The following is a 20,775-nucleotide window of genomic DNA, read 5'->3' as shown; positions in this document are numbered from 1 at the left end:
ACCTGGGTTGTTATCGCTTGCTTGTACCCAATGTTGAAATTGAAGCCACCTCCCTTATACTTGGCCCACCCGGTACAAAGAAGAAATCAATCAAGAATGTGAAAATGTACTTGAGTTTAAAGATCTATGGCATTTTGCATTTATGGTTTTCAATTGATTTGGCTTGGGATTGAATTGTGTTTTTATTTTCTATTTTTGGGGTCAATGTTGGTGTTCCGATTATCTTATGTATGGGTCCTTGTTTAATTTATGTTTTAATAGTGGCTAGACCAAATTCACATACACTGTTGTGAAAGTAGAGAACCACTAGCTAAAAATAAAAATTAAAGACACCAACCCATACATAAGATAACCATAACATCAACAATGACCTCAAAACAAAAAATAAAAACTCAATTCACTCCCGAGCCAAATCAATTGAAAACCCTAGATGCAAAATGCCATAGATCTTCAAACTCAAGTCCAATTTCACATTTTTGATTGATTTCTTCTCTGTCCTAGGTGGGCCAAGTATAAGGGTGGTGACTACAATTTTAACATTGGATCCAAACGAGCAATAACAACTCAGGTGGTCGTCCATCAACATCCATTAGGTCAGGTCGAGATTCTTCAGTACCACTGGAATCCCCATTCAAGGCCTTGTTGCAGGTTTCTCATCCAAATTGTTCCAACATTTCAACACAATTCCAAACATTTCTCACTAAGAAAATTCTCAACTATAAAATTCCGTATTGCCAACTTAAGATCATTAAAGGTGAACCTTCCAAGCGAAAAAGCTACTAGTAATTCCTGACTTAAGTTAGGAGTACATAATCTCTGCATAGCTTCTTGACTGTTTGGTGGATGATGGTCTTGGAGTAATCAGATGGTGGTGTTTAACAATATCATTTGTAGATTTTCTTCCTGTTGGTTTAAAAAAGGGGAAAAGATATCAATGCAAATTTAATAAGCAACATAAAATGTACATGAATTACACACATTTAATTAATTTATAATCCTATTTTTTTCTTTCATATTTCAAGTTTTGTATTTATCTTATTACTTATTTTTAGTTTTATTTATCTTCTCTCTAAAGGATATATTCCTTGAGGGATGTAGGATTATTTTTTTTTAAAAGCTAAACCAAAATAAACATATAGGGCCAAATGTAAAATCCTAATGAGATTGACATTTTTTACTAAAAAAAAAATATAGATTTGGATTTCAGGTAAATGGAAATCAGAAAAATATTTCTTTATTAGACTAAAATCAACCTAGCATCGAATTTAACCTTGTCTGTTTCATCTTTCACCCGCCTTTCTTGCTTCGACTGTATGTTCCTTTGATACTCCCCACCCCTTTGATTAATTATGCCTCCACTATCACATAGAGAATTTTAATAAGAACAAATTGAAACCAAACAAGTTAGTACCTTAAGTGAGGAGAAATTTAACTAAAAGATGTTATACAACAATTCATAAAAAAAAAGACCAATATCATTATCAGTGACAAATCCAGATATTTTATGTTGTAGGAACAATATTCATTTACATAAATTAATTGGGGTAATATTCATAATTTTATATTACATTTCAAATTGTGAGAGCAATATTTAATTACACATATGAGTTTCATTAAGAAAAGGTTTAAAGTTGGTGGGATCAATTGTCCCCAAAACTCTCAAAGTAGATCGACCACTAATCATCATGCAAACAGAATGACCAAAATAATATGCTACTTCTCAATCAAACAACAATAGAGATTAAGATTAAAATAAGCTACATTAAATCATTTAGTATTAGTCCAATACAATATTAGGTTGAGGATGGGATGTAATGTGTTCCACTACAAGTTTAATAAAGTTGATCTTGTTAGCTTCATTATCAGGAATCTCAAACTTAAACTCTTCCTTAAGAGTCATCACACTCTCTTCTGAATATAAACATTAGGGGTGACCTAACAAATACAAATGCTCTGAATAACATCAATAAACATTAGAAATGTAATTTTTTTAAAACCAATGAAACAAAAAGTAAAAAATTATGCTCAATAAAATGGTCAAAAGTTTCATGAATTGGATAACATATTGAAATAAAATTATTACACAATGAAAACAAAATCCCTAACATCATTAGTCAAGTGGCATAACATTATTATAATCTATAAAATGAATGAGAAAGAAAATAGATTTTAGGGTTCGTACAATTGAAAATATATCAGGATCAAGAAACTGGGCCTCAACACAAACACAATAGACACACATATTCATTAAAAATCGAAACCATATTTAGGATTTCAAAAATAGAACACCAAATTAGGGAATAGAGGAACCTTGGAAGCATAAACTTTCTTGAAGTTTTTGACACATGAGATGATGAGATCTACAATGTTATCAAAATCGTGATTTGGATCATGGAATTGTGCGAGCCTATGATATTTGGAGGTCTGTCCATGCTACATTGTAGATGTGATTGTTGGAGTGTGGAATCAAAGTAAAATCACGATCATGTGTGTGGTATCATGGGATCTATAATCCCTTTCAAGCGAGAAAAATGCCCCTATTCGAATGCAATGCAACTAAAAAAACAATCTTATTTCGATGCGGTGTGACTCAAATGCAGTTTGCAACAGTCGAACATCAAAGCCACACAGTCATAGATAGAGGCCTCTATAACGATGTAGTTCCCCATTGCTGGAAGGTTGTGGCATTCTGCCTGCAAATGGGAGATGGGAGGTTGTGCTTGTGAGTGGCGATGGTGTCTCAAGCTCCTATTTAGGGTTATCGAAAATTTAGGGTTGGAGAATTAGGCCTTGGCCCAACTTGTTTTTTTTTTAATAAATTACACATTCTGATCTATTAAGATTCTATTTTTTTGGGTGAAGTATTAAGAATCTATGTAACTTATTAAAAAAAATTCTATTAACAATTACAACATAATTAAACTTGCTTTGATATTGTGAGTTGTACGTTAGAGATTGATAAATAAATATTAAACTATGAAGTACTACAAGTCTCTACTTAATAAATAGGGTTCAATGTTAATTTTGAAAGTTAGACGTTTATTTTGAACCAAAATTTTCTCTTTTAATTTGTTTTCTTAAAATAAACATTGCATATAATATAAAAATTAAACTGGATAATTTTAATAATAATAATAAATATAATAAACTATTTAATGCATAATATATTATACAATAAATTAAATAATTGTATTAAAAGCCAAATGAAACATTACATGTAATTATGAATTTTAATTCTATTAATCTACAAGTCAGGCAATTATAATTTGCTAGGATTATGTTTTTTTTTAAATTTAAGTTTATTTAAATTTGTGATTTAGATGTTATTTTCTTTATCTATATTATATTTTATGTATATGTAGTATTATATATTAATATTTTAAGTAAAAATGTAGAATCTTACTATTTGAGTTACCATCTTCTATTTCCCTCCCTATTTGTGACCCTAAATTTATAGAGAAAGCAACCTTAACCCCTTTGCTGAATCAATGAATAAGAAAGTTGAGAGCGAACCAGGCTAAAGGGAGAGTTTATGGAAAGAACATGAACATGCATGATCAAATCTTTGGTGAATAATGAATCAAATCACACCTCACTCTCTCTAATACTCACTTCTCTATTACATCACTACTAGAAAATAAGATTATTAAGGAATTTTAACATCGATTATTAACTAATGTTGAAACTATCAACGTTAAAGTTTCAACGTTAACATTGGTTGTTTAAAAATTGATGTTGTTGTTGTTTAATAACACGATGTTGTTGTTTAATGACAACATCAATTTTTTTGAAAACTGATGTTGTTTTTCAATGACAACATATGTTTTTTTAATTACTAACCTGTAATTATTCACATGATAGCTTATCATTCAAAGTTGTATAAAACTCAAAAAATAAATTAAATTTATAAAAAAAATATACCACCAAGACTTATAAACAAAAATTTACACAAATTAATATATCACTAAGAGTTCTAAACAAAATATACCATGCACCAAGAGTACTTATAAAAAAAAATTTCCCACAAATGTGTTCAGGATGTTCCAATTCCCACTAAATATATACCACCAACACTTATAAACAAAAATATCCAGATTCATAATACTATAGTATAATGTACTTTAATTACAAACAAATCCAACATAATTTGAGTTCCAGTTTGCAAATTTTGTGATTGTGCAAAACTCCTCCATCCATTTCCAATTTTTGCAGTCTTCCTCCATTGATTATAAACTATCCTACACTCCAAATTTAGATGTGTGAACCTTGCAACTTTCATAAATGAGTACATGGTACTTAGCACATCTTGAAATTAATATTAAATTCATATTATATGTGTATATGATTTTAAAATTTGACATATATAGGATTGCTTAATTACTCACCAAACTGTTGCAAGTCACTTTGTACTCAGTCAGGACTTTAAAAGTGACTGAATTAGGAACTTGGTGGTACAAGGAGTGCCATTTAGGGTAAGTTTTTGGTTCATAGTTGCTTTTAAAGATGGTGAGGAGGAAAACACTGTGTCCAAAGTGGGTCAATGTCACTTGATGATTTGTAGTGAGCCCATAGAAATCTCTAAGTTTTGTCTATGTAGCTAGTAGAGCTGGGCTCACCAGATCTTGGTTGTATATAACAGAGTGCATGTTGCCACTATAGTCTAGCTGATACCAAGTATGCTCTAGTTCATTCTTCCATCTTATAGCAAATGACTGACTTCACTATAAGGCTACATTTAACAAGCAAAGTAATATAAGCAAATATGTTAGTGTCATGTTTATTTGAGAATAGTCATAAAATTTCTAACTTGATCCATAATATGAATTGTGTTGAACATTTCCTCTGCTTTTTTGTTTATCTTCATCATTATGTTAGCCATTTCCTTCTAGTTCTGTTGATCTTCATTCATCGTTTCTAAACTACATTTACAATATAACCATGACATTAAGTAGATTTTGTCAAACAAACTAAATCCACTAACTGATCCATGCACAAAGACTATGCACCATGCTTATCTAGGAGCTTATTCCATGCAACTAATATAATATGATAGATTTGACATAACAATATGATACCAATAAATATGCAAAACAACAATATGATACCAATACATGATAGATTTGACATAACAATATGAGTTTGTTAGCACAAACACATGAATAAAAAGAATTCTCTCAAGCAAAAAGTAATTGATACATAAATTCTTATACATGTAACTTCCAAACTAATAAAGGCTTTTCTAATGCAAATTTTCTATAGCTTTCTTAACTAATTACTACTGCAAAAGCTAAAAATAAACAATACTTTCCCATTAGTTCTTTCTAATCCTTAATATCCTACAAAACCCATCAATCTGATTGAACATTTAGAAGTAAAAAGCTTCAAAGCCTAATGATACAAGTACCAAAACATTGTCAAATAGTTGAAAATAATTGTCTTACGTAAGAAACATGTTGAGGTAAGACAAAAAAAAAGGACTAATATCAAAGGCAATACATCAATACATCTATACTTACAATCATTAATCAAACTCTTTAACCCCCAAATCTTCATCATTCACCAAACAAAACAGGTTGTCACGGTAGCTAGCAGAAAAAATCAAAGACAGATATTACTACTACTAATCACCACTGGTAGTGGTAGTGGTAGTGGCAATACTGGTGGTGGTTACAACATTGTTCAGCCATGACCACCTACTACTAATCAGGTTCAACAATCTGCATAACCACAATCACAAACTAAAGAAAACTAAAAATTTTATCCTACAATGCAGAAGGAGGAAGATACACACAATCCACAAAGCTTTGAGCGAAAAACATACCGTGAGAGCGAGAGTGAGAGTGACACCTAGATCATGAGCGAGAGTGAGACTGAGAATGATAGTGCCGACACTGGTTTTAGTGTCGCGAGAGTGAGACCGAGAACGAGTGTGACACTGAGACCTAGACGACTGTGAGCGAGAGTGAGATCGTGAGTGACAGTGGTTTCAACACCGTGAGAGTGAGAGTGAGAGTGACAACGGGTTCGAGGTTGCCAGAAGCGTGAGGGAGACAAGTGAGATGCCAGAAGCGCAAAAAATATTATAAATAGGATAATACAACGTCAATTTTTTTTTCCAAAATCGATGTTAACATGAGTTGGTTAACATCGGTTTTTGTAAAAACTGATGTTAAAGAAGTCACGTTAACATCGGTTTCTGGAAAACTGATGTTAACCAACTCACACTAACATCAATTATTCGAAAAACCGATGTTAATGAAGTCACGTTATTTACAATTATGCCACTGTGTTTTCGTTTACATCGGTTTTCTATAAAATCGATGTTATTCTAACGATGTTAAAAGAGAATCCTAATCTTATACATCTTATGCTTCTTCGTAGGGCTTCACAGATTAAGACCCATTTTTTATCTCTACTCTCATGATCTGATCCTATTCACTGCATTGAATAAAAAATATTAAATATTTTTATGTTTAAAAATATTAACCTTTATATTTAATATTTTCTTTGTAAAATGAAAAAATTAATAAGAGAGTATAATATTAATCAAACAAATTGCAAGAATTTTATTATTGTGTATTTGTAAACTCATTATGTGAAATTATTAAATATATCGTATTAAATACTTTAAACTATATAAAAATAAATAAACATTGAATAAATATTTGCCAACTAACCATGTTTCCTAGCTAGTGGAAATCAATCATTGTCAAAGTTGACATTATTTCATACCTATATTGAGATAACAAAAAAAATCAAATTTAAAAGATATTAAAATTATTCACTTTGATAAATTAATAAGATTATATAGTCTTAGGGTGTTATTGAAATTAGACTTAACATTATGTTGTTTGCTTATAATTAATAAGTGGCAATAATTTTGACATTATGTTGGTCTTCTTAGTGAATATTAGACTTAATAACTACTATTTATAGGTATATTTTGAGATTAAATTATATAAGAATTAATAATTTTTCTCTCCTATTTCTTCCTTTTTTGTGCAAATAATTGTCATTTCTCCCTTTTCTTGTGCAAATAATTGTCATTTAACATTATGATTTTATGCATGCAATAAGAAGGGCTAATTCCCTTGAGGTCAAAAATATGCCACCCAATGGCTGCCTTGTGCTTTTTGAGCACTTCCACCAACCTAGACTCTTCATCAAAAGATAAATCATTACTAATCACCATAGGCTTGACGTCGTTCTCTTCCAAAATCACGTACTTCAAGTGAGCTGGCAGGATCTTCAAGTCTACTTTAGGCTTCTCTGTTGTGCTATCCTTTTTCAGCTCTTCAAAAGCATATTCCCTAAAGGGAATCTCCTTCAATCTATCCAAGTCCTCCAGACAAGCCTTGAGATCTTTCTCCTTCTCCTTGGTCAGACAATCAATGACATTCATGAATGCTCTTTCCAATGGGGAGTGGAAAGTTAGGCTTTGCACAACAAGGTTAGCCTCTTGCTCAACTGCTTCCACTTTGAAGCAGGTTTTATTGCCACTAGATGCTTGATTGCTTCAAACAAGTTGAAGATCACCTTTTGGTCCTCCACACTCATCTCTAGGTTGCCATTTCCTATATCAACTATACACTTAGTCTTAAGCATGAATGGACGACCCAAAATCAAGGGGATCTCAAAGTCCTCCTCTATATCCATAATTACAAAATCAACCAAGAATGTGAATTGGCGAACTTTGACTAGAACGTCTTCAACTACACCATAAGGCCTCGTGATGGAGTGGTTTACTAGTTGAAGTGTCATCCTAGTGGGAGTAATCCTCAGGTTTCCAATCCGCCGGCACATGGAAAGAGACTTCAAATTAATGCTTGCCCCCAAATCAATGAGAGCCTTACCCACAGATACAACCCCTATAGAACAAGGGATGGTCACACTTTTAGGGTCTTTGAATTTTTGTGGTAGGATTCTCTGAATAACAACACTACAGTTCCCTTCTACCATTATGCTCTTATTATTAATATATTTTCCCTTCTTTGTGAGGAGATCCTTCAAGAATTTTGAGTACAAGGGGCATCTGTTGCAAGGCCTCCATGAAGGGAATTATGATTTCTAACTTTTTGAAAATGTCTAGGATCGAGCAAAGTATCACTCTTTTTCCTTCTTTGAAGGCACAAGAGGATAAGGGGCTTCCTTCACTGACATGGTTGATGATTGATAACGGTGAAATTTGGGTTTAATTGATAGTCAAATTTGACTAAGAATGATTAGAATTTCTATACTTTACTATTTTTTAATGGAATAATGAGGATTTCAAAAGAAGGGAAATTACAAGTGCTTTGGAGGAAAATTGATGAAAATAATTGAAGAAAAAGTTGAAGATTGGGACAACTTACTTAGCATACAAGACAAGTCCAATGCATCACCTTGCTTAAAGTGTAAAGCCTCTCATGACTATGAGAGGCTAAATCCCCATTTTTGGGAGCCTGGCAGACCAAACTCTTGTAATGTAATTCTTTCCTTTTATCTATTTAATGTAGAGTGAATAGGCATTTTGGTCCCTATCTTTGTAGCCATTTTGAAAATTAGTCCCTATCCTTTTGAAATGTAAAAAATAGTCCCTATGTTTGCATAAGTGTTACTAAATAGTCATTGCCGTTAAATTTTAAAGTAACGCCGTTAATGAGGTGCATTGTTGGAAATTTTAACTTGCTTCTTCTTCCTCAAATTAGGGTTTCTAACAAAAACAGAACCCAAATGGCTGCGATTACGAACCATGAGCAAATGTCCTGTATCCCAAAGAATTATGAACCTTATCCTCTTCATTTCCTTACGCGCACAGTACCACACAAGAAAACACAATGCAATCAAACTAATAATATGTAGCTAAATTGCAGCTGCAACACACAATTCTGGGTTTGACATCCACTCATAGAAAGATGATTTGAATATAATTGTTTTGGCCCTTAAGCAGGACCATGATTTCAACTTTATGTCATCTATAATCTTCTAAAAGTTAGGATTGCCTTCTCTGCCACCCACACCACTTTCCGTATTTGATTGTTCTCTGTCTTTCTCACCCTCTAGTCATGTTCCATAAGGTGAATGAGAGGTGTTTATGGAAAAACCACCTCAATGGACATCCACTTATACGGGCACATCCAAATGACATAAGATTGAACCGCCTTAGTGTTACAATAACTAATTAATCACACGATTAAACCATCCACTAATCCACACAACTCGAAATACGTATAAAAATGATTTCATTTATTAATCGCAGAAAGCCAATATTGAGTATAAAAAAGATATGCATAATATTTATTTTGTATGAATTTTAACCAAATATATGAATCCAAAGTGAAATATAAAAATAAGTAAGCAGTCTAAATTACGATATGGAGAAAGACAGAAAGACAAGAGAATTTATAATTCACGTAAAGAAACTATAATGTCTTGGGTTGGGTTCAAGTTTATTTGCTCACTGATTATATGCTCTATTTGAAGATCAACTCTAAAAGCAACCAGTTGTCCAATTACATTTGTTCAGATCTTTTTAATTTTTTTCATGTGAGAAGGAGACTTGCTTTCTCCGAAGCTAATTAAAGGGGTCAAAGACTTGCCACATAGACATATGACTAACAGTGAAAATTGGATTTTAATGGTAAAGACTTATTTGCATAACAGATGTAAAGATAGAGACTAATTTACAAAATGGCTACAAAGACAGGGACCAAAATGCCTATTCACTCATTTAATGTAATTCCAGTTTTTATTGTTTTTTTTTCCTGTACTTTATTGTTATTAATTATGGTCTGATCAACCATGCTTATGTATTGTTTAAGAGGTAATGCATTGGAAAATGGTTATTTTCTAAGAATTGGGAAAAGATATCTAAATGAAATCATTGCTAGGAATAAAGTGATGTTTATTTAGCCTATTTTATGGATATTTAATCTTAATGCAATTTACTATTTTATCTTTGTAAAGGAGTTTGGGAGAGAAAATAGATAAATTAGACTCTTCATGCGGGGAACCAAAGATAGAGAACATAGTAGATGCAGATGGAAACTGGGATAACATTAGATACAGAAAAATTATTAACATCACAAGTAGTTTCGGCATACTAGGCCTTAACACATTTGCATTATGAATTCATCTTTTGCATTCAAATTATTGTTTATTTTTCTTGTTTTCTTATCTTTTACTTTTGCCCGCTAATTTTCCACTTACAATTCCTTATCTCTTATACTCATTCTATTTGCTTAAAAATTGGGTTTGCATCAATCTAAGTACAAGCAAAGTCCTTGTGGACTTGACACTCGGACTTCCATTTTACTTTACTAATTATGACAAATTGATATACTTGCCAACGAGTTAACAATTTTTTGGCGTCATTGCTGAGGACTTTGTCCTTCGTACTTGGTTGTTTACATATCCCAATTTGAAAGCAAGCATTCTTTATTCTTGATTTAATTTTTTTTATCTTTTAACTTTTTATTTTTAATTTTTAATTTTGATTTAGTTTTTCAAAAAAAATTAGTTTTTAATTTTTATTCTGTGAAAACCTGCACAGTAATTGTTTCTTTTGTGTATGCAAGGAAACAATCTTGTTCCTTTGGATCTAGAAATTGAAGCAACCTGCAGAAGGAACAATGTTGCAAGAAGAAGGAGAGAACAACAAGAGGTGCAGACTAATCAAGGAGAGAGAGGACCTTCATCCTCTTCCTTCCCTATGATCAGCCCATGTTCCATCCTTCAAGAACACATCATGGCAAAAGGCTGTCCACAGAGGGTAACACTAGAGGATTACTTTAGTTTTGCTACCCCTCAATATTTCACCAATATAGCCAGGCCGAAAGTTCATGCGGCCAACATTACATACCCATATTTCCTCATCCAGCTGATCCAAGGGAATCTATTCCATGGCCTACCGAATGAAGATCCGTACACGCACGTGGCCAGATACATTGAGATCTGCAACACGGTGAAGATCGCAGGAGTTCCATAAGACACCATCCACCTCAACCTATTCTCTTTCTCCTTGGCCGGTAAAGCAAAGAGATGGCTTCACTCGTTCAAGGGGAATAGTTTGCGGACATGGGAAGAGGTGGTGGAGAAGTTCCTGAATAAGTATTTTCCAGAGTCCAAGATCGTAAAGGGAAAGGTGGAAATCTCATCCTTCCACCAATTCCCTGATGAACCGCTGAATGAAGCACTAGATCACTTCTATGAGTTGCTCTGGAAGACTCCTACACATGGGTTCATTGAGCCAGTCCAATTCAACATATTCATTGACGGCTTGCGACCCCATCCCAAGCAGCTCCTCAATGCCTTCGCTGGTGGGAAGATTAAATTGAAGACTCTAGAAGAAGCCATGGAGCTGATAGAGAATATGACAGCCAGTGATCACGCCATCCTCTGTGATCGAGCCTATGCACCCATAAAGAAGAGTCTTCTTGAGCTCACTTCTCAAGATGCTATGTTAGCTCAAAACAAGCTCCTGGCCAAGCAATTAGAGACCTTCATAGAAACTCTAAGTAAGCTCCCTCAACAGCTGGATGCAATGCATCCTTCTCCATCTCCAGTCATACATATTGGGGGATGCAACATCTGTGGTGGTGCTTATGAGTCAAGCTTGTGCATGGCTCAGGATGAAGCATCCAAAGAGGTCAACTACATGGCCATTCTAAACCGTCAATAATTTCATCAAGGAGGACCTCTAGGATATAATCAAGGGTTTTTAACTTAATTTTTCCACCAGCGAAAGCATCAATTAAAATGTTGAGCTGGATGGGATTACTAAGGAAGTCTTCTGAAGTAGCCCATAGAAACGATCAAGGGCTTCACTCAGAGATTCATCAGGGAACTGGTGGAATGATGAAATCTCCGCCTTCCCTTTAGCTGTTTTAGAGTCTGGAAAATACTTCTTCAAAAACTTTTCAACTACCTCTTCCCAAGTCCACAAATTAATCCCCTTGAATGAATGTAGCCATCTCTTGGCTTCACCGGCTAAAGAGAAGGAGAATAGGTTGAGTCGGATAGCATCTTTTGGGACTCCCACTATTTTCACCATATTATAGATTTCTATATAATTGGCCAGGTGAGCATAGGGTCTTCACTTGGTAAGCCATGGAAGAGGTTGCCCTGAATCAACTGGATCAGAGAGTGTGGATATGAGATATTGGCCGCTTGAACATCTGGTCGTGCAATGCTAGTAAAGAACTGAGGGGGTGAAGGAACTAGAATAGTCATCAAGAGTTACCCTCAGTGGTCTATCTTCTGCCATATCGGTTTCCTCGAGAATAGGCTATTGGTTGGACACCGTAGGCTTCTTCAAAATCACTGGAAATGAAGAAGATGATTCAGAGGATGGGATTCCTCTATCACTTTGGTCAATTGGCCCTTCCTTTAGCTCATTTCTTTTCTTGGCTGCGTTGTTCTTTCTACAAGCTGCTTCAATCTCTAAATTCAGTGGAACTAAGTCTTGTGCTGGAGTTTTACCTCACATACAAGAAGAAAGAAACTACAGAGCAGATTAACCGAGACAAAGGATTAAATTAACAAAATGAATTAAAATAAAGAATCAAAGAATAAAGAATAATTGCTTCAAAATTGAAATATGCAACAACCAAGTACAAAGAGCAAAATCCCCAGCAATGGCGCTAAAAACTTGTTAACTCATTGGCAAGTGCACAAATTTGTCCAAGTAGTATTTTAAAACTGTAAGACCGAGTACCGATTCCATAGGGATTTTGTTTGTACTCAAGACAATGTATATCCACTTTTTGTACAATTAATGAATAGATTTAATAAGTGCAATTTGAGTCATTTGGTAAATTAAACAAACTATACTATTCTAAACTATGATCAATTAAGAAAAATAAACACTTGGAGTGGCGAAAGATTGTGAACGTAGGATTCAAATATGTTGGGGCTTTCCTCCTGAAACTACTCTTGATGTGGTATAATTAATTTTCTCTGTTCAATATTGCTCTAGTTATCACCTGCATCTATTAATTTAGTCCAACCGTGATTCCTCACATGAGAGATCCTAATTCCCCTAATTTCCTTCTTAATCCCTCAAGAACTAAATTAGTTGAATCACATGACTAATGAAGATGCATACACAGGATAAACAACCTCATACTATCCCTAGCAATGAAGCATTTAGATGTTCTTTCCGGTTCTAAGGACTACAAACATTTTCCAATGGCTAAACACTAAACATGGCATATATATGGGTGATCAAACCAAATACATGAAATAAGCATAGAAAGATACAATGAAACTGGAAATAACATTAAATATATAGTTAGAGTCATTATATCAAGAAAGTTTGGTGGAAAGCTCCCAACAATGAGTGGTTTAGCCTTTCATTGTAATGAGAGACTTAAATATACAAAAAAAGATAAAAGTGTATGGAGGAATTAAAGGAAGATGGGGATGGAGGTAGGCAATGTCTCCCAGTAAGTGTTTCTTTTTTCTTCCTCGAGCTCTAGGTTTTGTTTTTTTATAAAAAGAATTCTGAAGTGCCTATTTTCCCTTTTATTTCTCACTTAAAGCCACTGTGGTATGAGTTTGTGTGATTTTGTGCTAAGCGTGGTTGTACGCGAAACGCAAGTAAGTGACTGGGTGCTAAGCGCACAACACGCGCTAAGTGCATCTTCACGTGACTTCAAGTTCTCCAAGCAGCTTCCTCACGCTAAGTGGAATCTTCCCGCTAAGCGGTTTCAGAGCGCTGAGCGAGCCTGATGCGCTAAGCGAAAATCATCAGGCCTCAACTTCTCTTCCAATCCTTCATCTATATTTCTACAAAACAAAAACCATCAAAATAGTATAAATCTAACAATTTAAGCATATACTACACAAAAACTCAAAGGATGCCAAAATTCCAATGATTCACATAAAAGAAGCAATAATAGAGGAAAAAATTGATAATTCCTATATGTCTTAATTACGGAATATGCTTATGCACATCAATTATCAGCGACCCCACTCAAAGCAGCTACTTGATGCCTCTACTGGTGGGAAGATCAAACTGAAGACACCTGATGAAGCTATGGCGTTGATTGAAAATATTTCAACCAGTGACCATGGCATCCTTCGTGATCGAGCTTACACACCTACAAAGAAAAGTCTTCTTAAGCTCACATCACACGATGCATTACTAGCTTACAACAAGCTCCTAGCCAAGGAAAAAAAAGACCCTCACAGAGACGTTGAAGAAGCTTCCTCAACAGTTGCATGCAGTGTAACCTGCCTATCCTTCAATCATGCAAATTGGGGGATGAAACATTTGTGGAAGGGCCTATGAATCAGACATGTGCATGGCCCAAGACGATACATCCAAATAAGTCAACTACATGGTCAATCCCAACCATCAAGGGTTCCATCAAGGAAGACCTCCTGGATACAATTAGGGGGGAAATTTCTCTCAAGGCCAAGGCTGGAGATCCCATCCTGGGAATAATTTCAACAAAGATCAAGGTGGCCCATCCATTCGACCTTCCAACCAATGGACTAATCTTTATGGGATGACCACTAAGCTAGAAGACACACTGACTCATTTTATGCAAGTTTCCTTGTCTAATCACAAAAGCACGGAGTCAGCTATCAAGAATTTGGAGGTGCAAGTGGGCAAACTAGCTAAGCAACTGACTGAAAGGTCCACGAGGAGTTTTGTAGCCAAAACTGAGAAGAATCCTAATGAAGAATGCAAGGTGGTTCTCACTAGAGGCTAGAGGAGAGAGAATGTTGAGAGAGAAAAAAAAGATGAAGGAGTATTGAAGGATGTAAGCAATGAGGAAGGAGAGAATAAAAAGAGAGAAGAGAGTGGAAAAGAAAAACATGGGAGCAAGGAGAGTGGTGATGAGGTCTTACCCACTAAGACGAAGAGTCCGTTAGCTGGGGAGGCTAGAAAGGATATACCCACAACCCTAGTGAAGGACATCCCATATCCCTTAGTGCTGTCAAAGAAAGAGAGGGAGTGCTACTTTGCTCATTTCTTCGACATATTTAAGAAGCTGGAGATCACCATTCCATTTGGAGAGGCCTTATAGCAAATGCCTCTATATACAAAGTTTCTGAAGGACCTGCTCATGAAGAAAGGCAAATACATCAACAATGAGAGCATCGTGGTGGAAGGTAACTGTAGTTCTGTTATCCAGAGGATTCTACCACAGAAGTTCAACAACCCAGGAAGTGTAACCATCCCATGCTTTATTGGGGACGTGTCAGTGGGTAAAGCTCTCATTGATATAGGGGAAAGCATCAATCTGATGCCCCTATCTATGTGTCAGAGGATTGGGAATCTAAGAATTGCTTCCACCAGGATGACACTTCAACTAGCAGACTGCTCCATCACAAGATCATATGGTGTAGTTGAAGACGTCTTTGTTAAGGTTCGCCAATTCACTTTTCCGATGGACTTTGAGATCATGGATATAGAAAAGGACTTTGATATTCCTCTGATAACTGCCAAACCACTCACGCTTACTGCAAAATGTGTCGAGGACATGGGGAATGGCAACTTGGAGATGAGCATGGAAGATCAAAAAGTCATCTTCAACCTGTTCGAAGCAATAAAGCACCCCAGTGACAATAAAGCTTGCTTCAAGGTGGAGGCAATAGAGAAAGAAGCCAATCTCACTGTGCAGCACTTGACCTTTCACTCCCCATTGGAGAAGGCCCTTATAAATGCTGTTGATTGCTTGACAAATGAGGAAGAAAAGGATCTTAGAGACCGTGTGGCGGACTTAGACTGGTTGAAGGAGGTTCCCTCAAGGGAGTAGACCCTTGAAGAATTAAAGAAACACAACCCAACAGAGAAGCTTAAGGTGGATTTGAAAGTTCTACCCACTCATCTAAAGTATGGGTTTCTGGAAGAAAATGAAGCCAAGCCAGCCATGATCAGCAATGACTTATCATCAGATAAAGAAACATGATTGATAGAGGTTCTCAAAAAGCACAAGGAAGCTATTAGGTGGCTTATCTCTGACCTCAAGGGAATTATTCCTTCCTACTGCATGCATAAGATTATGATGCAAGAAGAGTACAAACTAATGAGACAACTGCAGATGAGGCTCAATTCATCCATGAAAGAAAAGGTGCAAAAACTTCTCAAGTTACTTAAGGATGGACTTATCTACCCTATTTCTGACAGTGCTTGGGTGAGTCTAGTCCAAGTGGTGCCCAAGAAAGGAGGAATGACTATAGTTCACAATGAAAAGAATGATCTTATTCCAACTAGTACGGTCACTGGATGAAGGATGTGCATAGAGTACCGCAAGCTCAATGATGCCACAAGAAATAATCACTTTCCTTTGCCATTCATGGATTAGATGCTGGAGTGGTTAGCAGGTCAAGCCTTCTATTGCTTCTTGGACAACTATTCAGGGTACAATCAGATTGCAGTAGACCCCAAAGACCAAGAAAAGATTACTTTTACATCCCCTTTTGGAATCTTTGCTTATAGAAGAATGTTGTTCGGTTTATGTAATGCACCAGCCACTTTTTAGAGGTGCATGCTAGCTATATTTTCTAACATGGTGGAGAAGTGCATTGAGGTTTCTATGGATGATTTCTCCATTTTTGGTCCTTCATTTGACTGTTGCCTGACCAATCTAGAGCTCATGCTAAGACGCTGTGTTGAAGCTAATCTAGTGCTGAATTGGATGAAGTGTCACTTCATGGTCCAAGAAAGAATTGTGTTGGGCCATAAGATCTCAGCTCGAGGAATAGAGGTGGACAAAGCAAAGATCGATGTCATTGAAAAGCTATCTCCACTAGTGAATGTGAAAGGCATCCAGAGTTTCCTTGGACATGCAGGATTTATCAACGATTCATAAAGGACTTCTCCAAGATTGCCAGGCCCTTGATCAATTGGCTAAATAAAGATGTTGTGTTTAAGCTTGATGAAGAATGCTTGACAGCATTTCAGACCTTGAAGACCAGTCTAGTGTCTACTCCCATAATAGTGGCACCCGACTAGAGTAAGATTTTGAGCTCCTGTGCGACGCCGGTGACTATGAAGTATGGGCAGTTCTTGGACAATGGAGAGAGAAGGTATTCCATGCTATTTATTATGCCAACAAGGTCTTGAATGATGCACAACTGAATTATGCAACTATTGAGAAAGAGATGTTGGCCATTGTCTATGCCTTAGAGAAGTTCAAATCCTATTTGGTGGGTTCTAGAGTCATTATCTATACTGATCATGCAGCAATAAAGCATTTTCTCACTCAGGTAAATTCAATGCCAAGGTTGATCAGATGGGTCCTTCTGATTCAAGAGTTTGATATAGTGATTAAAGGCAAGAAGGGCTCAGAGAATGTAGTGGCTGACCACCTCTCCAGGTTGATAAATGAAGAAGTAACTCAATAGGAGTAGGAAATCCGGGATGAATCCTTTCTACATGTGAGTGAGAGAGGTCGTGGTTCGTAGATATGGCCAACTACAAAGATGCAGGAATCATTCCAAGTGACTTCAATTGGAATCAGTGGAAGAAGTTCCCCCATGACGCTCGTTTCTATGTCTGGGATGATCCCCATTTATTCAAGATTGGAGTAGATAATTTATTGAGAAGATGTGTCACCATGGAAGAATCTAGAAGCATATTATGGCAATGTCACAATTCTTCTTGTGGCGGACATTATAGTGGAGATAGGACAACTACTAAGGTACCACAAGCTGGATTTTTTTGGCCTTCTATCTTCAAGGATGCCCATGACCATGTGCTTCATTGTGAAGTCTTTGACTGTCGAGGCATTGATTTTGTGGGCCCTCTACCATCCTCTTATGGGAATCAGTACATCTTGGTTGCTATTGATTATGTGTCTAAGTGGGTAGAAGCTGTGGCTGCTCCAAAAAATGATGCCAAGACTATCATTAAATTTCTCAAGAAGAAAATATTCTCCCATTTTGGGGTTCCCAGAGTACTTATCAGTGACGGGGGTTCACATTTCTACAATGCACAGTTACAGAAGGTTCTGGGGCATTATCATGTTAGACATAAGGTGGCTTCACCTTATCATCCTCAGACAAATGGCCAGGCAGAGGTTTCTAATAGAGAACTGAAGAGGATTCTAGAGAAGATTGTTGCTTCCTCAAGAAAAGATTAGGACTCAAAGTTGAATGATGCATTATGGGCCTACAAGACTGCTTTCAAGACTTCCATTGGACTGTCTCCCTTTCAGATGGTCTATGGGAAGACATGTCACTTGCCAGTGGAGCTGGAGCACAGGGCCTACTGTGCTCTCAAATTCCTTAATTTTGATGAATCCTTGTCCGGTGAGAAGCAGAAGCTACAACTGCTAGAGCTAGAGGAGATGAGACTCAATGCCTATGAGTCTTATAAAATTTATAAGTAGAAGATGAAGGTGTAACATGATAAGAAGTTGATAAAGAAACACTTTCAGCCAGGACAACAAGTTTTGTTATTCTATTCAAGGCTAAGGCTTTTCCAGGTAAACTTAAGTCTAAATGGTTTAGGCCCTTCATAATCAAAGAAGTGAAGCCTTATCGAGCAGTGGAGCTGGTGGGTCCTGCCTCAAGTAACCCTGAGAGAAGTTGGATTGTTATTGGTCAGCGACTGAAAACCCACCTCCAGGACTCACGAAGGGGTCCCACGTCAAGCTAGTAACGTTAAAGAGACGCTTACTAGGAGACAACTCAAGATTTCTTCTATCTTCATCTTGCTTTTCTTTAATTATTTGTTTTTGTTAATTTTTTTTTACTAGCAAAAATCCAAAAATATTGCTCTCTGTGATTTTGCAGGTTGTAGGGTGATGATTCATGAAACTTTGAAAACTTTCAAGAAGAAGATTCAGGCACTAAGCGCGCCATCCCGTGCTAAGCGCGACCATCTTGAGGATGCACTAAGTGCATTTTCTGAGAGGGAAGACCAAAGGACTTTGTTCTTCATGCGCTTAGCGCACAGGGTCGCTAAACGCATACACCGTTAATGCAACTGTAATTGTTAGGCTGCGTGCTAAGCGCTGAGCTTGCACTAAGCGTGCAAATCGTAACTTCTCAAACTATAAACCCTTCCCTCTTCCTTTATTCTCTTCTCACTCTCATCTGTGCAAAAGTTTTAGTTCAAATATTCATTCGTGCATTTTCACTATTCTCATTCTCACATTTCCTTTTTCATTTAACATATTTTTTTGTTATTGATTTAGGTATGAATTTGCACTTTTTATTATTTATTTGGTTCCATGTTGTTAATTGATGCACTGTTGAAGTTACACTCTATTCAAAATGCTCAGTGTATTTCATTATTTGCATTACTATGTAAGCTTGCTAATCCCACATCCATGGCTTAACGAGACCATCTGGGCAAAACATGAATTTTTCTGGGTTTTGATGAACGTGCTAAGTGCCCCATGGCGGCTTAGTGCATTCTTGCGTTTCTGGGTTTTTAAGGATGAACGCGCTAAGCCGCCACTGCCCGCTAAGCGTGTTCTTGAGTCGCATGCATATGTTTTTCATTTTCTAGGTTTTTCGTTGAATGTTCATGCATTGGCTTATTTGAGTCTTCATGTTTCCATGCATGGGATTAGCGCGTAGTCTCGTGCTAAGCCCAATGTCTAGATGTTCCCATAGGGCTTAGCACGCAGTCTCGCGCTAAGCCCAAGGTCTACCTATTTTCATTCATGGGCTTAGCACATAGTCTCATGCTAATGCCCAGCTGGTTTGCATTGGCGCTAAGCACCCTATGGCGGCTTAGCACCACACTCAGAGTTTGAATTTTTGTTTCTTTGTTTTCTAATTTTGTTTCTAACATGTTTCTTTGTTGTTTTCTTGTTTCTTTTGCATATGGCCTCGAGGAAACGCCACACATGACCCAATCAGCCACAAGGGGTATTCCACTTGGGATTCCTCTCGGTTCGCTTCAGAGATTGCATGGGTCTGATACCAAGATGATGTGCACCTCCAGAACATTCTTTTGGAGAAAAATGTGGAGCTCACGCCAGACATGTACGATGAATTTATGGCGAGCTCTAGAGACATCAATGGCATAGAAGACTCACCAGGTTGCCAGAAAATCAAATAGATGTTGCCTTAGTGAAGGAGTTCTACTCCAATGTGTACGACCCGAAGGATGGCTATCCGAAGCAATGCATGGTATGGGGGAAGACCATTAGATTCGATGCTCAGACGTTGAATGATTTTTTGGGGACTCCTGTCATCATCCCAGAGGGAGAGAAGCTAACAATCTACTCCCAATACCTCCACACCTACCCAGACCATGAGGCCATCGTAGCCAAATTGTGCACCCTGGGCGGGAAGTTCATGCCAAATGCCGATGGGGCTCCATGGAAGATTCTACGAAGTGTGCTTTCATGCTTCAACCTTGCTCCTACCTTCCACACCTCCGACCTCAACATGGATGGCGCCCGCCTAATTTATGGACTCGCCATGAAGATGGAAATGGACGTAGGCAGCATGATTTATATGCAGATTTCCCAGTCCAGTACATCCAGACTCAACTTCCCTGTTTTGATCACTACATTATGCGACGCTCAGGGAGCCGATTCAGACACACTGGCCTACGAGCCCCTCAGCTCGATGATTAACCTGACTTATATAAAGAAGAACTGTTGGAATCTAGCATATTCTTCTATCACATTTCCAGGGCCAAGGCGGGTCCGAGCCAGAGCCACTCAAGACACACCACCACCAGTCATCCCTCCTCCAATCGCCTCCTCTTCTATCGGCCCATCTTCCTCCTCCTATCAGCAGGACTAGATTTTTCAAATGATGCAGAGCCTCCACCACGACCAACGTCTCGTCATCCAGAACCTGCACCAACTCTCC

At 36.9% G+C, this 20,775-nt stretch overlaps 2 protein-coding genes across 2 annotated transcripts; one reads left to right on the top strand and one right to left on the bottom strand.

Annotated features, from left to right (window-relative positions):
- Nucleotides 1-7,431: 7,431 nt before the first annotated feature.
- Nucleotides 7,432-7,959, bottom strand: LOC102659789 (uncharacterized). Its single transcript, XM_006598336.1, has one exon. The coding sequence runs from the start codon at nucleotides 7,957-7,959 to the stop codon at nucleotides 7,432-7,434; it is 528 nt and encodes a 175-aa protein (XP_006598399.1).
- A 7,061-nt stretch (nucleotides 7,960-15,020) lies between these two features.
- On the top strand, nucleotides 15,021-15,749 carry LOC100806035 (uncharacterized). Its single transcript, XM_006598335.1, has one exon. It carries the CDS (start codon nucleotides 15,021-15,023, stop codon nucleotides 15,747-15,749), a length of 729 nt encoding a protein of 242 aa, XP_006598398.1.
- The last annotated feature ends 5,026 nt before the right edge of the window (nucleotides 15,750-20,775 follow it).

This window comes from Glycine max, chromosome 15, assembly GCF_000004515.6.
Source record: "Glycine max cultivar Williams 82 chromosome 15, Glycine_max_v4.0, whole genome shotgun sequence".
NCBI lineage: Eukaryota > Viridiplantae > Streptophyta > Magnoliopsida > Fabales > Fabaceae > Glycine > Glycine max.
Note: the sequence above shows the minus strand (reverse complement) of the source record. Positions and strands in the feature narration are given on the sequence as shown.